This window comes from Teleopsis dalmanni, chromosome 1 (genome assembly GCF_002237135.1).
Source record: "Teleopsis dalmanni isolate 2A chromosome 1, ASM223713v2, whole genome shotgun sequence".
NCBI classification, from domain to species: domain Eukaryota; kingdom Metazoa; phylum Arthropoda; class Insecta; order Diptera; family Diopsidae; genus Teleopsis; species Teleopsis dalmanni.
In genome coordinates this window covers 18,764,545-18,783,569 of record NC_051846.1, presented here as the reverse complement: position 1 = coordinate 18,783,569, position 19,025 = coordinate 18,764,545, and the positions used below count along the sequence as shown (strand labels likewise).

At 26.7% G+C, this 19,025-nt stretch overlaps 1 protein-coding gene across 8 annotated transcripts in view; it reads right to left on the bottom strand.

Moving 5' to 3' along the window:
* Nucleotides 1-18,579, bottom strand: part of LOC119673439 — a 63,194-nt gene extending 44,615 nt beyond the window's left edge. For 4 of the 8 annotated variants that reach the window (XM_038084709.1, XM_038084711.1, XM_038084712.1 and 1 more), the window contains exons 1-4: nucleotides 18,322-18,545; nucleotides 13,083-16,807; nucleotides 8,519-9,773; nucleotides 4,630-4,937 (exon numbers count right to left, since the gene is read on the bottom strand). In XM_038084709.1, coding sequence (XP_037940637.1) covers nucleotides 4,630-4,937; nucleotides 8,519-9,773; nucleotides 13,083-16,782 — 5,263 coding nt within the window. In that variant the 5' untranslated portion in view covers nucleotides 16,783-16,807; nucleotides 18,322-18,545. Of the gene's footprint in view, nucleotides 1-4,629; nucleotides 4,938-8,518; nucleotides 9,774-10,520; nucleotides 10,920-13,082; nucleotides 16,808-18,321 lie in introns of those variants that run through there. The other 4 variants (XM_038084710.1, XM_038084716.1, XM_038084714.1 and 1 more) reach the window with 4 other exon arrangements.
* Nucleotides 18,580-19,025: the final 446 nt, after the last annotated feature.

Here is a 19,025-nt window from a genome sequence, read left to right as displayed (position 1 = left end):
TCTGTACGCAGAGTTTTTTCTGCTAAGTGTATATATATATATATAAATCATAAATTTAATAATTAAAAAAAACATAAATTTAGGCATAATCTAATTACAGATAAAATTATATTAATTGCATACAAATTGTACGCACACATATTACTTACAATTTTGCACAACTACCCAGTAGAAAAAGTGGTCTTCGAAGACATTGTCTTCAAGACGGTCTTTGATACCGCGTCCGCATTTTCAAGCAAATTTGTAAAACAATTGCTCAAAACATGAATGTAAATACTCTTTCTTTGCTTTCTCTCTCATTTTTAGTGTTCATAGCAACGTATTTGAATTTTGCCTCAGATGACGCTATGTTTTATAAATGAAGTGACGCAATAATTTTGAAGTGTAGTAAATAAACATTTGTGAAATAAATATTAAAAAAATCAAAATGAATAAAGAAACAAAATCATTAAACTATGAAATATTAAAAAAAAGAAATTAAATCAAAACAAATTAAATATTGACCTAGTTCCTGAAAAATATATTGATATTAATATTGAGGACAATAATTCCAGTGAAAGTTGTTTAAGAAACGAAACAAAGGATGTTGAAAATAAAAAAACTAAAAACACTTGTGAAAAATTAGCTGTTATATTTAAAAAAACACAGGATTAACAGGCGTCTGGTAATGATATTTTAGAACTCTTAAGATCAGAAGGTTTAATTGTACCAAAATCCTTTTCAACGCTTTTGAAAACATATAAAACTTCAACAATAGATGATAGCGAAATGCTATAAATTATTTTATATTAGTTTTAGTTAATTTTAGATATGCTAAGTTATATTAAGTTAATTATTTAAATTAATTTTCATTATGTTTTCTTAGTTTTTAAGTTTTATTGTTTAATTTAATTTATTTTTAATATCTTATTAAAATTTATAATTTACTTTTAAAACTTTTAATTTTGAATGTAATGTAAGAAATTATTATATAAAATAAATAAAAGTACAAAATACAACAATTTCTTTCTACTTATTTAAAGAGAAAATTGAAATTCATTTAAAATTTAAAGAGTGCAATAAAAGAGTAGAAATAAAAAAAAGAGTGAAAAAATTATATGAGCACTCCACTAAGAGCGCACAACTTTCTATCGAATGCGTCCGTTATGCAAGACATGGTCTTCGAGACGGTCTTCGAAACATGTACACAAAAATTCATTGAAGACATTTGGCTAATTTGTATGAAAGTGTCTTCGAAGACCGTCATACATTTGGATCGATCGGTCTTCATGTATGTATCCATGTCTTGAAGACGTCTTCGATGACGGATCGATCCGTTTTCTACTGGGGTATGACATACCAGTATGATAGTCTGCACCGCGCTTTAAGGGAATGTGTGCGCATTATGTCTTTGTTGGTGCTTTGAATATACCCAGTAGAAAACGGATCGATCCGTCATCGAAGACGTCTTCAAGACATGGATACATACATGAAGACCGATCGATCCAAATGTATGACGGTCTTCGAAGACACTTTCATACAAATTAGCCAAATGTCTTCAATGAATTTTTGTGTACATGTCTCGAAGACCGTCTCGAAGACCATGTCTTGCATAACGGACGCATTCGACAGAAAGTTGTGCGCTCTTAGTGCAGTGCTCATATAATTTTTTCACCCTTTTTTTTATTTCTACTCTTTTATTGCGCTCTTTAAATTTTAAATGAATTTCAATTTTCTCTTTAAATAAGTAGAAAGAAATTGTTGTATTTTGTACTTTTATTTATTTTATATAATAATTTCTTACATTACATTCAAAATTAAAAGTTTTAAAAGTAAATTATAAATTTTATTATAAATTATTATAAATTTTATTAAGATATTAAAAATAAACTAGTAAAAACTAGTAAACATAATGAAAATTAATTTAAATAATTAACTTAATATAACTTAACATATCTAAAATTAACTAAAACTAATATAAAATAATTTATAGCATTTCGCTATCATCAATTGTTGAAGTTTTATATGTTTTCAAAAGCGTTGAAGAGGATTTTGGTACAATTAAACCTTCTGATCTTAAGAGTTCTAAAATATCATTACCACAACGCCTGTTAATCCTGTGTTTTTTAAATATAACAGCTAATTTTTCACAAGTGTTTTTAGTTTTTTTATTTTCAACATCCTTTGTTTCGTTTCTTAAACAACTTTCACTAGAATTATTGTCTTCAATATTAATATCAATATATTTTCCAGGAACTAAGTCAATGTTTAATTTGTTTTGATTTGATTTCTTTTTTTTAATATTTCATAGTTTAATGATTTTGTTTCTTTATTCATTTTGATTTTTTTAATATTTATTTCACAAATGTTTATTTACTACACTTCAAAATTATTGCGTCACTTCATTTATAAAACAGCGTCATCTGAGGCAAATTTCAAATACGTTGCTATGAACACTAAAAATGAGAGAGAAAGCAAAGAAAGAGTATTTATATTCATGTTTTGAGCAATTGTTTTGCAAATTTGCTTGAACATGCGGACGCGGTATCAAAGACCGTCTTGAAGACAATGTCTTCGAAGACCACTTTTTCTACTGGGACGAGAGAGAAAAACGTCGTATGACACACAGGTATGATAGTCTGCACCTTTTACCAACATGTTGGCGTGCTCACCAAAATTTTGGTGAGCAGCTCTCGCATACGTGTTGTGTATGATAGTCTGTCACCCCTAACGATTCATACGTCATACAAGAGCATTTTTGCCTTGCAAATTTATTGTAAGCAGGTGATATATGTAAAATTTTAATATAAATTTAATATGTTTTTTTATTATTTTATTATTAGTGTTTTATTATTATTATTATTTATTATTATTAAAATTACACTTATAAATTTGTGTTAAATATTTAATTGTATTTTAGTTAAAAAAAAATATAAATTTTTACATAAAATTCTTATAAAAAATTAAAATACAATTAAATATTTTATGTAATATATTAAATATTTTGTTTAATTTATTAAATATTTTATTTTATTTTATTTTAATTTATAAACGATGATTATAAGTAAAACTTTTTTAAAAAAACATCTAAATATAAACATCGTTAAATTTATGATCTAAGCCCAGTAATAAAAAAATGTATTGAAAATTGGTCGTAATAACAATTAATTAATAACCCAAATTTAAGATATAATACTTTGTATTCTAAATATGCTTTTCTTTGTTAAAACTTGTCATTAAAATAAAAGAATTTTAAATGTTAATAACCTTTAACTAACAAAAATATGGAAATGATCAAACAAATAAGATATATACATTCTTATGTATATACATGTATATACATATATACATTATTTGTATGATCTATTTATGAAAAATTTCTTAAGAAACTTTACAGGTAGTGAATGAAATTAACTACGGTCCTTTACTGATCTTTTCATTTTAACTACTGTGCTTAATGACCAATAAATCTAAAAAATAAAAAATATGAATATGGATGCAGATAAAGCATTTTTAGATGCTTTCATCGAATGTTAATAAAAGTAATCGCTGTTTGTGGGATGTCCAAAGCTGTGAATATAAAGATCGCAAAAAAAAACGCGGCATATATAAAATATACAAAATTATAATCAATTATAAGCAAAGCACAACCTACACGTTAATTATCAATTTTTTCAATTTTAAAATTTTATTTTAAACACACAAATTTTCACAACACTACCCGCAAAAGCACTCTTCAAAAATTTTGCCTACTCTTGTGTGTCATACCTGTTCAAATTCGGTCGCTAGAAGAAATTTGAGCAAGAGAGAACGCAACTCGTATGACACACCAGTATGATAGTCTGCACCGCGCTTAAAACAAAAACAAAAAGAAGAAATCCACACACATTTGCTAATAGCAAAACACAAGCAGCTAACGCATAAGCAAGTACGTTGCATATATTCAAAAGCATAATAGTCAAAAATGTAAAATCGACTATTAGCAAGCAATCAAAATGAAACCAGTTTGCGTTTTTTGCTGTTGCTAATGCATATTCTTATTTTATTTTCATATGCAATGCATTAGCAATTAGTCGTTTGAAAAAAATTGACTGGTCAATATTTATGCATTAGTCAAAATATGGTAGCTTTTTCTATTTTTCAGCAAGCAATTCAAACCCTGGACGAGACTTCCAATTACATTCTTTGTGACTGTTCAGCCTTGATCTGGGCCAGGAAAAGGTCACTGAGTCAAGAACTACTGTCCTCTTCTGAAATTGAAAGGTCCTGAATTTATAATTCGAAAGAAGCAATCTCTTTTTTCTATTAGGGTCTGTAGCAGCACAAAAGATCAATTATGGTCGCGGTGCTCCGGTCTGTTAGGAGTTGGTAACCTGTTTATTTCTATTCTATTCTTCTAATATGTAAGATTCCCATTAAACGTATTTGTTACATTTTTATTTTATTTAATATATTGTGGCATTATAAACAAAATGAAGGTGATTACAATGTAACTGCAGTTTTTTTCTAGTTTTTCTAAACAAATTAGTTAAAATTTTGTTAATAGAAAATACTAGTATATTATATTTTTTCATACTGGCATTTGCGCAAAAAAAAAATTGCAAGCGACTTTTACAATTTAAACTAACATAAAAATTGAACATTCTTTACCTGAAAGTTTAGTCAGGTTTACATAATGAGCAGCATTTACGTCCATCAGTTTGCCATTACTGCATTTGTCTGTAACATTAGTATTAGTTTCAATGGTTTTAGATGAAGTTCCTGAACTTAAAAAATTTTCATTACAGCAAGGATGGATGTCTTCTTGTACATTCTTTGTTTTAATTATGACAGCTACCTGCTTAGGACCACTAAAATCAATTAATTGCGAACGGTTATTATTCATTTTATTCAAATGATCGTTTTGTTCTGTACAAATATCAATTGATACAAAACTTTCATCAGAATCGGAGATTATTCTATAAAAAAAATGTAATAACATATTAAAATAAAAATATAAAATCTCAAATTCGCGAAAAAAATATCTATTAGTTTATATCACACTAGTCAAATAATAACATAAAAATGAATTTAATTTTCTACAAAAATTACTTTGCTATATATTTAAAAGATGAATATGATAAGTCTTTAACTAAGAACATTCCCGGCATAATAGTATACATTAACTATAAAATAACTTGCGTATGTATTGAAATCAATGCAAAAATTAAAATATCACTCAAAAATTTTAATAAATATAAACCACATTTCGTTTTAAAAATAATATGACCAAGAAACTAATTTCTAAACAGTAATGATTTGCAACAAGGTTTTTATGATTATTTTTTCGCTGAACATTCAGATATTTTAAATATTAAAATTCATTTATACATATGTATATGTATGTGTCAAATACCAAAGGTTGCTGTTACTGATATATTAAAATGACATCACTGTGATATAATCTTTAGAGACAACATTGGGCGAATAGTAGAACAGACAGGAGTGAAAAAAAGTCATAAAATGCAGTTGTTCTAAAGGATTTGTGTTTGAATTTAGTTTAATATTTATTTCACTAAGTTCAATTGCCTGTTTTTCCATTTTTTTTTTTTGGTGTGAGAATGGATACTTTTCAACATTTCATTTGTATGCAAAACTATTAAAATGTAAAGAAATTACAGTTTCTTAAAATTTTTAAACAGAAACATTTAAAAAAATAAACTCACAACTACTCTAAACTTCAAAGGTTTACGTTCGTTCATTAGAAGAACTGGGACTACAAAATTGTTCTGCCTTAAAATTGTTATCAATTCTAGAGAGAGATATATTGTATTAAACGTTTATAAAAAGAAGTTTATTGTTCGTATGGTAAAAAGCATAACTAAAAAATATACAAATATTTACTTATTTTGTTAATAAAATTTTAAACTGTAATTGTAAAAAACACTTTTTGATTTCTGAATAGTAATGTGCTCAGCAGCAAATGGTAAAACAAGGATACACACATAGTATAAATTTTTTCAATATAGTGCAATACTTTAATAAACCACAACTAAAGGAGCTTATATATACATATATTCAATAGAAGGCACATGCGTCAAATACTCTGGTATATGCGCAATTACGCATAATATGATGCAAACATGCCCAAAACTTATAGTAAAAAAATTTTCCACAGCCGCTTTTTTCAACAAATTTTTATGTAATTTGTTAAATATCATTCTAAAACGAACGAGACATACATATTTCAATTGATAAAAATAAATGATTTTTTGATATCATACCACTTATCAGATAAGATATAATATTTATTCGAAATATAAAAATTATTTCGAACCAATGTTTTGAATGATTATAATACATTTTGTTATATTAGCTCAAATGAGACTAATTTCAAGTTAATACAATAATCATACTGTATATATTGTCGTTTTGAATTTTTTCTACATAAGTCCTCCAAAAAAATAATATATAATATAATAACAATTTTTGGTATAAATTGTCATCGCGTTTTTTTTAAATTCTTCGATATATACTTAAGAAATTTGACAAAGACAAACTTTTTACTAATTACAATGTAAATTACATCTTTAATCGAATGATACCAGTTTCAAGTTAATGCAACTAACCGTATCAGTGACAACAGTGTGACAACACTATATAATGCTGCTCAACTCTGTGGACCTTTGCCTTAAAGTGGTATAAGTTGCTCCATAAGAGGATCTCTAACAGAAAAATTTGTAACCGAAAGAAGAAGCTACTAGCGCAACACCCCAGGTAATATTCATGTTAAAAAGATAGTGCGTGCGTTCAACTAAAGTAGGATATCCCTCCATAGTAAAACGGAACTGAAGTTGTTATTTAATATTATCTAATGGGCTGATAATGAGCTGCCTTATTATCTTAATATGATGTCTAAAGAGACTCTGTAGGCACATTATTTTAGACTGTCTGGCTTTGGTTTGGAATAGGAAGAGACTGCTAGAGCGAAAGTTCCTATCCTTGACTGAATTTCAACAACAGACATTTTGGCTTTTAATCTAAGGTTAGCCAGTATGTAACGCAAAAAATCAATCATGGTCGTAGTGTTCTCTGAAAGCCAACATCGTTGAAATTCAATTATATTCTATTTTATCAAAATGACTTTCTAAAATAATAAATAATTATAAAATAAATAATAAAACCATAAGTTTAGTAAGTTAACTACACACTTATTTTTAATATTACATTAGTGAAATAGAGAATTTGTGATAAAACTTGTGCAATAACTAGTTACAATGATATACCTATTTTAAAAAGCATATATTCCGAAAATTTTGTTCTATAATGCATACATTACGACAATTTTGGGTAAGATGAATTCATAACAAAATGTATCACAACAAACACACACTTAAAGGCATTCAAATTCGGGATTTCACTGACTATGAAAGTAAATTATTTTAACTATAGGTTCTTTGATTCGGTACTCGCGTTAATAAGCGAAGCTAATCAAAAACAATCTAACAGAAATTGCTGGGGACATCGAAAGAATATCGTATATACTTTGTAAGGATTGCAAACCAGCAATGCGTATATAAGACAATGCATTTGTTCAGGAAAGTGAGATAGTGATCGACAGTTGAAGTCATCACTCGCACGCAGGGGGAGTTAGTGATCGACACCCTAAGTAGACAGAAGCACGCAGAAGCATTCGAAGGCATTACCAGAGGACAGATATAATCAAATTCCTAAGGCAGTACACGGGGCTAAGTATGAAGGAAACACCTGGCCCTTTTTTATTTATTTATTTATATATATCAGGATATCCTTACACGGTAACAAATATAAGTGTGGACACGTTCATATCTTGTTACGAAATCCTGATATAAAGCGTGAAACCGTTTTAATCCTCCTATAGCCACCGTACATAAACGTGAACACGTTTATATCCTTCCACGGTAGCAAATATAAGCGTGAACACGTTAATATCCTGTTGCGAAATCCTAACGTAAAGCGTGAACACATTTTTATACCAAATCATATATAGGCGTGAACACGTCCTTTTTTAACAACGTGTATAACTATAAACCCTTTTACAACAGGTATCGAAGAACAAACATCAGCAGCAAACTACAGCAAGCAGCAAAGAACGATACGCTGACTATTATCGAATATCATGTAATAGGGCACCACACAGATACAATATAAACATAGAATAAGTGAACACTGTTAAGATTTAAGTAAATTCATTAATAAATAAAGATTAAAACGTCCCAAGACCCAACGACCCAAGACCAGCCACTGAGTATTACCCCGGCGGAAGGAGCGACAAAAAATTGTCGTTACAACTTTAATTACTATAATTTTTATAAGAATCTAAGGGAGACTATTTTAATTGAGACACATTCATATTGATATTATATAAATTAGAGACAATCCAAACTTTTATAGTTCATTTCTTCTTTTCCTAAGATAATATTAAAAATATACTGCTTTTTTAACAATATACTCTAATAGCTGTTGTAAAATATTTAACTTACATATTATAATATATTAACACTTTATAAAATATACTCACCCACTGGAATTTATAGTAGACTTTTCAAGGTTGTCTGGAGACTGGTCCTCTAGCTTTTCTTTGTTTGTATATTCTTTAGAAATGGTATGCGTTATATGGTTATTGAAAATTTGCGGACAGTTTAGCAATGCGTTAGTGACTGTTTTTATAGATGCAATTTTATCGTTTACTGTATCAATCTCTTTTATCTTAAATTTATCAAAAGAGTCATATTTAACTTTGAATAGATCACATTTATTATTTTGTCCATTTTTACATATTGAAATATTATTCTTATTTTTAATTATTTCACCTCGACTTTGAGTATTGGTATTACACTCGCTAGATACAAGATCAGGCGGCAATGATGATGATTTTAAACAAAAATCTTTTACAGTTTTGTTCATTTGAGTTCTTGAATTGTATAAAAGTTTAACATTTTCATTATGATCATTTTTGTTGGAAGTATTTAATAAAGGAATTTCATTATTTTCACAAATTGATTTAATTTGAGCGTTTGGGTACTCTAAATTATTTGATTTTTCAAAATGGTTAATATCAGTTTGATCTTCTTTATTAAATCTATATGCTACTTCTGAGTCTTCGTCACTCATGTAATTCAAACAATTTTCTTTGTACATAATATCATAAAGGAAGTTAATTGGACGAGATTCGCTTCGTACGCGAACAATTCGTTTACGATTTGCAAAGCGATATAAATATCTACTTCTAGCAGGTGAAAATCTTACATTAGATGTGTTTGTATTTTGATGTGAACTACTGTTGTTAGTGTAATCTACAGATTCATTTGGATGTAATAATTTTTCAAATTTACTTTCGTTCGATGATGATATATTACAATGTTTTGAAAAGTTATCAGTTAAATTAATTAAATCACCTTTCCTCTGATCAACAAGCAAATTTGAACTATCCCATTTCTCGTCTACCACTTTATTACAAATAGTTTTATTTTTAACTGAATGTGAAAATTCATTTTGTAGACTTGTTTCTTGATAAATATTTCTTTTAATAATACTAGGAAATTGTTGAGTTTCTGTTAATATAGATGGCGATTTATACACACTTTTATAATTTTCATTTAAAGTATCATATATATTTTCAAGATTTTTCGACTGTAACCTTTCATTAGTAGAGTATTTAGCACTAGTATGATTATAAAAATGTGGATGATGCTCTTTATAAACCGTTGGATTCTGCGACTGTTGTATTTTATTATCACAGTTTATATTACCAGCGATACCATGATCCGCGGCTCCTGAAATATAAATTTCAATAATTATTTTGTCATACAAATAACTGCTTTACATTAAATAATTTATTTTTCATGCTTTTATAGATATTGTATTTTCCTTTTCAAGCATATTATAAACAAACAATTCAAATATGCAGTCAAATATACAGTAATTTAAAAGTTGAATGATACTTTTAAATAGTTTTCTAAATTAGTTGTACGCTTATAAAATTTATTACTTATACTTCAGCAATTGGTATTAGTAATAAATTACAAGAAAAAATGTTTTTCTACAAGAAAATAACAAATGCAGTAAGTGACACAATCAAGATCTATTTTGTCAGTAGAGTGTGTAAACTTAATTAAGTTTCACTTATATGTTTTTGATATAATCTTTTGACACGATGGCAAAAATAATAATTGACAATAGTATATCTATCTTTATTTTTCATTAACCTTAGTTTGAATATAAGACCTCAGGATATTATATATACATTACTGTGTTAACTGCTAAAATGAACTCTGATTAACTGCAAACAAGGAATATTTTCATTAAAATATTTTCGGTTTAAATTAAATCAAAACATTAATAAATAATGTGTATGTGTCTGCATTTTCTAAGTTTCATTTGAGTGAAACCTCTGCATGTTATGCAGTCGTAGTTTAATTAATCTATTGATTAAATAATTAAAAATTTTTCTATATACATATATTATAAAACATTTGGCACATTAATTAATATTTTATATATGAAAAATGTATATTACTAACTTTGATAAAAGGAAAAATCGAACTCAAATGCTCCTACACTTTCTTTGTGATACATCGATTTGTTATTTTTTCTGATTTTTTCGCTATTTTGAGCCACAACACCTTCACGAATTAAACACTCTTTACTTATATTCATTGTAGGTTACTTTTTTTTTAATTTTCATATATTCAAAATGTAGTATGTAACTTTTATTTTTAATACAATTTCCGTTCTATTTCTTTTTTTCCGACAGAATATATTACGGAACCTGCCTTTCATTATATACTATTTTCATTACAATTGTTAGCTATCGATTGAGCTGAATAGTTTTGTGCAGCGCTGTAAAGTACTATTAGTGAATAAGACTGTCGAAAAGAAATGTTTTTCATTGCATTGATTATGCACATGTACACGGTCAGTTTTCTATTAATATAGACTGAAGCCAAATAAAAACATCGACGAAAGTTCTTTATTTGTCGTACAAAGAAAAAAAATAATAATGACCAAGTTAATTTTCGAAAATAGAAATCAATATAATGTAAAATGCCACTAAACCATTATAAAACCACTAATTCCAAGCATAAACGCAAAAACAATTTTTTAAATAAATATATTAAATATCATATTAAAAGTATATGACTAAAAAAATAAAAACATAATCTATAAGCAAATAAACTCTTTTGTACACAGTTGAAACACAGCTTAAAAAAATAAAATGTTACAAATATGTATATTTAACTGTTATTATATTTTAATCTGCTAATCTGCATAAGCGCATTCACGAATTCACGAAAGTTGAAACACAGCTTAAAAAAATAAAAATTTACACATATGTATATTAAACTGTTATTATATTTTAATCTGTTAATCTGCATAAGCGCATTCACGAATTCTTTTTCTGGCGCATATAGTACAGCAAAATTGCATATATCTGATTAATTCATTGCAATATGTAGGTAATTATTTCTTCCACAATATATACTTAAAGCTAATTTTAGAATACTTTTTAGAATACTAAATATTTTAAATATAATATACAATATAATATTGAATATATTTATATATTCAATTTTAACAACTTAACAATATGCAAAGATTTTATTTAAGTAATAAAATGAAGACAAGCATATGTATATCTAAATGTTTTTTAAAATTTCATCCTAGAAATAAATTAATTCTTTTTATTGTCACATTTTGTGTTTTTTATACTTATCATAAATTCTAATGGAAAACAAAATATTAACTTATACAAATGCACATTTACGGAATACAAGAACATAATAATCACAATAACAAAAAATTTAAATTACACGTCATAACATAAGATTTATTAGGTTTATCGGTCCACATATAGCTTAAATTAACAGTTAGTTAAACTTACATCAACATTAAAAATATTTTTATTCAACATGATTAGAATGAAATTTATTAATAATAATCAGAAAGTAATAATCAGAAAAAATGTATTCATTTTATATACAAAACAGAATAAAAAATTAAACAAAGAAATTTACAGTATTTGCAATATATACAAAAAAAAAAAAAATGATTACTAAAACATAATTCAATATATTTAAAAAACACGTTTTGCAATATTAAACTTAATTATGAAATGTTTCTAAATAACAAGAGCATAGCTGCGCATTCGAAATTTATTAATTACATCTTAGCACAAATAAAATTATGTATGTATATTTTAATTTAATCCATTACAATAGTTTTTTTTATTTAAATAAAATTTTAGTATCAAAATATTATAGTAGCAATAAATGTTAATATGCTTATAAATATTATAATTATAGTACGCATATCATCAGGCGATATAATATCAAGTGAACAGGCTGTCAGTATATGTTCAGATGATTGCAAAATATTAACCATGCGTTTCTTTACTTTTGATGGCTTTATAAATGTATACCCTTTGTTTTTATACAAAATTAAATCAGTATTCTTACTTTTAATATTTAGTTTGTTATACATAAGATATTCAGTTTTATTATATATTCTATTAATATGATCACTTTTTTTAAATTTGTTAAATTTTATTAAGCCACATAATTGATCTATATTCCATCCATATGTTTTGTATTTGCTCTTTATATCGGTACATAAGTACTCTTTTTTGTTTGAACTATTGTTTATATTTATTATATATAATTGAAATGATTTGTCAATTATTACAGGAAATATATTTACTTCATTAAGTTTTTCATAAAAATTTTTTAATTTTTTATTGTGCTGCATATGTAATATTTCAGTGTTACTTTCATATATTTTTATTAAGGCCTCAATAAGCATTTCTGGTTCCATTAACCCATATTGTAAATATTTTAAATACATCGTATAAAAAAATTTATAAGTATTTATTGGGAATGCAATGGCAATAACATTGTTAGCATTACAAGTACAGATATGGGACACATGACCAATTTTTAAATATGTTTCATGCTGATCACTCAAAAAATAGCAGTAAATACAGTGATTAAAGCATTTAATCACCAGCGAATTTTCAAGCAATAGATGATTAGTTACGAGCAAAACACTTATTATCGATGTATTATGTTCAATACACTCGATATTACCTGATTCATTTTCATTTAATTTTGAATTTTCACTTTTAACATCACGTATTAAATATTGTCCAATTCCAAATATGGTTGTTAATTCTTCTGTTGAATTATATTCCGGTGACAGTAATAAACCTTCATTGGACACTTCAGATAAGTTACTCAAATTTTTATCTTCACAAAAACGTAAAGGTGGTGTTGGGGAATGACTTATATTACTATTTGTTGTTATATTTGGCGTTGTACTAGATGATTTGGCATCATATGAAGTAGTACTAAATGTTTTTATAGCATCTGTGCTAAGGGTAGGATTCTCACTGCTTGACGATTTTATATAATCACTTGATGAATAAGGATTAAAGGAAGTTATACTTGAAGACTGGTGTAGATTAATAGAAAGACTAGATGATTTTACTAAACAATCGCTAGATGACGACATTGAGGAAGCTCCGACACTTGAATTGAGTGCATTTTCATTATTATTTTTACTATGACATATATGCTGCGAATCTTTTTCGACTATTTGTTTGTTAGGCGATATATTTTGCTGACATTTTTCAAAAATGCTAATGCTATTCATACGTACGATATCTGGCTCGATTATAACATTATTTTTACCAACTACTTCTACATCGTTCCCAAGTTTAATTAAATCAATCATGCAACGTTTAGATATTTCTTCAATTTTATCTGATTTTATTGGATCCAAATTTTTTAACAAATTGGGAACAGCTAAATCACATTTTGTAGTTGGTTTCGACATTTCTACTAAAAATGTTTTATCATATTTTCTATCCTCACATTCCTTATCTGTTTTTAATAAATTAATGATATTTTTAGACACAATTTCACTTGGAGTAGGAGTGAGATTATTACTTATTGTCTTACTGGAAACATTTTCAATTTCTTCTTTACTATTTATCAAACTTTTTTCATGTGTATTATGAAAGCAAGTATCATTATCATTACATAATTTTTTGAATTTTTTACTAAGTGTGGTACTATTTTCCAGATTTTCATTTCCATTATTAGTCCCTGGAAATTGTGGAGATAAAGTTTTATCTTTTGCAATCATTGTCTTATTTGGATTATCACTTGAGGAAAATAATTTATTAGGCAATTCAGATATTGCACCTTTCTGACTTGGGTGGTGAAATGGGATTTGTATATGTTTCGCAGTTACAGTTACATTGGCAGTTGCACTTAATAAACAATCTTTATGTTTCATGTTACATAATGTATGTAAAAGATCGCAATCTTCTTTTGTTACATTTAATTTATACATATTTTCTGCACTTTCCGATCGTTTGATAGCTGGTGTTACTTCAGTGTAAAATTTAACATCGCCCCCAGAAGGTTTAGCTGCATCACGTTTAATGAGTGCAAAATTATTTGCAGATTGAGTACGTATAACACGATTTCCTTTCTGTTCACATTTAGGAGGTATGCACATTTGATTTGTAAGGGGATTATCTTTGCGTAAAGTACGAACCGCTAAATCATCTTTTACAATATCAGGTAAATTCGTTATTTCACGTTTCTTCATATTAGTAATAGAATGAATATTTAGGTAATCTGTTTTTGATGCTTGAACGATAGGTTTTAAGGGGATACCAAATGGAAGTACTTCAACTGTCTTACTATTTACAATTTTCATATTTCGATATGCAACATCGTCAAGCACTGGATCTGGTTCCCCTGAAGGCGATTCCTCATCATATGAATCATATTGACAAAAATTATTATTTTTTAAATTGAAGAAACTTTCATTATCACTAGTTTTAGATGTTTCTTGAAAATCTAAACTTTTATATATAGTTTCCAACTCATTTATAGCATCTTCAAGATTAGATGACGATTCTAATTGAGATTGTTGCAATTTATTATATACATTAACATTGTTATGTGGCCTCATATATGTTTCATATATAGGCATTTTATGCTTTTCACGCCTTTCTGCAACATATCGATCATAAAGATTTTCGTTATAAACATCGTTTGAATTTTGAATATTTGATGTCATTAAGTTAACCAAGTTTTTGTGGTTTTTATAAGGTTTGCTATGTTTATCTTGTTCAATATGCGTAACATTACCGCATTCGCATTGTTTACCACTTATAAGACTTAATTTTGTGTTTTCGACAGTGTTATTTTTTATTTTAAAACAATTACAGCTGTTGGGGAATAAATTTTTCTTTTCATTATAGTTTTCACTCGTATTATTATGTTGATCTACAATTTTTTCAGCAATATTTGATATATTTGAAACTTCAACCAACTGCGCAATTTGTTTATTCAAATTGTCATTATTTATTGTCATCATATTATTGACATGTATTGGTTTCCGAGATCTAGGTAAAGCGTCAGCAATATAATATATACTACTAGTATTAGGTACAGTATTATGTGATAAAGTACAAGTTCCATCAATGACTGGTAAAGTGTCATATGTATAATCTGTAGCCATTTTAACAGTTGGCGAACTTTTTCGATTTAGTGGACTTCGATTGCCACGAGTTATAAACCGACGACTTTTTGATACTGTTTCCACAGGCTCTAAATTTTTTGCAACTGAATTTATGGGAATAGTATTTAACAAGTGAGCTGATCTTGATTGGTATTTTTTACCACTTTTTATCAAAGTGTTTTTATATTCTTTTATATCTGAAGAACATAACCTAGAATTTTCATCGAAAGCATACGATTGTGGACGCGAACGAGTATTGTTTAAAATTTGCATACTTTTGCTAACATGTATTTGTCGTGATGTGCCTCTTGGCGGTGGTGTCGGAGGTGTAAGAGATAAGCATTTATTAATGACATTTGAACAGATTTGACTATCGCAACTTATACTCCTCTTTGTATCAATTGGATTTAATAACTGATTAGTACCTTGTGTTTGTTTGCTATAAGATACATACGGACTGATGTTTTGTAAGCCATAAGTATTTTCAAACTGTGAGTCAAAATTACCATTAAGTCCAGATTGTCGAGTATTATCAACAGGTAAAAAATTAATATTATCAAAAAATTCTTTAGATTTTTTTGGTTTCGTAACTGAAGTATAAAACAGCCTCTCATCTTTTTTCGTAGAGTTTTCAAAATCACGAGATAGCCGCTTATAATAACGCTCATTACGAGCACTCCGAGTACGACGATTGCTAACATTTACAACTAGTGCACCAATGTTGGTGTTTCCATCACTACTTTGTCTTTGGGATGCATTAGATGAAAAATTAGTTAATGGCTTATTAAATAATGGTGGTAATGAAGTTGTTGAATTCCTCAAGTCTGGATGGTTCAACGGCTTATGTAGATGTGCTGCATTTACATCAATTGGAGATGTTTCAAATGGTAAAAATAGTTCATATTCTGGTTCTTTACTATTATTCTGATCAATTACTTTCCCAGAGTTAAGAGACATTATTGAAATATCACTATTTTGAAATAATCTTAGTTCATTACACTTTCTATTGTCATATGTCTTCTTGATATTAGATTTTTGTTTACTGTTTTTAGTACGGTTATTTTTCTGAATTGATTTGAATCCTGCTTCATCCTCTTGTGATGAAGAATCTGAATTGATTTCTTTTTTTTTTAAAAACAGCCTGCTTATAGACCATTTTTTGTTTGAATTTTTAACGCAAGGACTAACATTTTGTGCACTGAAGGAATAACTACCGCCTTCATTATGTACGTTATTCATACTGTCCATGTTGATGACTACCCGTTATAATAATCTAAAATTAAAATAAAACATTCAATATATACATATATATATCAATATATATCTAGATATTACAATAAAACGAAATTAGCGTAATAATATGTATAATATTTCTAAGCCTTATAACTAGCTATAAATATATTTAATTCAAATTTGTTTAATTGTATTATATACAAATAAAGAATTGCTTTTTATAAACAAGAATACATATTAAAATTAGTTTATGCAGGTGCAGGTGTAAATGCGCAACAGTTTAAAAAACAAATCAATTTGATTCGAAATACATATATCTTAAAGTTTCATATGAGCTCTTGTTTTTTAATTCTTATCCATTGAAAATCCTTACATTTAATTTAGTTTGCCTGGCTATATACATACATATCGAATATTTTTGTTTTTATTTCAGAATTGCAAAAAAAAACATAGAACACGTTTAAAAAATTTTACTTTTTTTATCAATATTTTTTTGCATTGAGCAAGAAACAGATTTTTAAATCTTTTTAAACACACGAAAACATATTCACCGAATGAGTATTTTTAGAAAAAAATATACACATGTATGTGCTTTAATATTTGAAATTGAGAAAATTTTATTTATAATAAATTGCGCAAAATATTATATTATTACTTTCTAATATGATATTAAATAAAAATTTAATGTTAATTGGAAATATATAAAATATGTGTATATACATATGTATGTATATCAATAGAATTATTTGTACTTTTATGGAATTAAAGTGAAACAGAAAATTTTATAATAAAAATATTTGTAATAGTTTTATAGTTTATTATATTTATTATTATTGCAAAAAGCACATACAGTTATAGTTTTATATTTTTATTCACTTAACATATGTGTTAACCACAAAAAGGCTTATGGATCTCTGAAATAAAACTGAAACTGTCAGAACTTAATAATTCACACAAACTACGATATGAATGTGCCTTCCAACTAATTTGAATTATTAATTCTCAATTAATTAATTCTCAAAAAGAAAGCAAATTCTGCCAATTTATTAAATCAATGTGATCACATATCATATATAGCACATCAAAATTTTATAAAAATCAATTTTTTAAGTACGAGTTCGTTTTTTGATATACATACGTATAATATATGAATATCTGGAATATTTATAAATATGCTTACCTCTGCTAAGCCCCTTTCTAAGTAAGTGCGATATAACGTAACAATGCATGTGGAAATTATTTGATTTTTCTTTATACAACCACTTCATCCAGTTTTAGTTACATTTTCATATAATTTGTGGTATTATATAAATTTTTTAATATATTTTTTATTTACTTACCTTATTTTAGAATGCTATTTTACTACAAATTTGTTAATTGGTATCAAAATTTTTATATTTATTCACACTGGAGTTATACATATACTTTTTTTTTGAAAAATTAGTTCACAACAAATTAACGAATTAGTTATGTTAAATAAAAAAAGAAATGCTAAAAATAGAAATATTTATACGTATGTAATATATGAAAATAGATTTCATAAAAAGTACTTACTCTTAAAGGAACGGTACTAAGATTAATTGAATTACATCTAATTCAATTTATGTCTGACTAAAGGTTTTTGTATTATGCAAATTCTGGGTTTACTAATTTTATCCAACTACATGTCTAATTTATTGTTACAATTTTTTTTGATTTTTACTTTAACATTAACTTGACTACATAATAAATATTTAAATACTTAATTCAATTATACTTTCTCCTTCACAATATATGACAATTTGCACGGACACGCAATTTAATGTTTTATATTTTTTCTTTCTATCTGTCATTCTACATTTTTTTAAACAAACTAGTTGGCCTCTTCACACAAAAATTAAGATATGATTTCAATACATTTTATATTATATCTATTTAACGCTTGTGAATGCTTGTACAACAATCAAAGCAGAGTCTGTTGGTAATGCAATAGAGAAATATTATATAAAAAGCATGGTCTGAATTGCTGTATTTAAAAATGAAATTGTTTATCGGCTAGCAGACAAACCAAATTAAAAAGCTTTTATTATTATTATTGTGACATTACTCCGCCTTAGCGGTTGTTTTAAAATAATGTTTTAAAAGTTTTTGAAATAATTAATATTATATATAATGTTTATGGTGTTAAATTTGCTTATATATGTTGATTTTTGTGAACATTTATAAATGTTTTGTTAATTTAAAAAAAAATTTTAATAAAATTATTATAAACCTGAAAA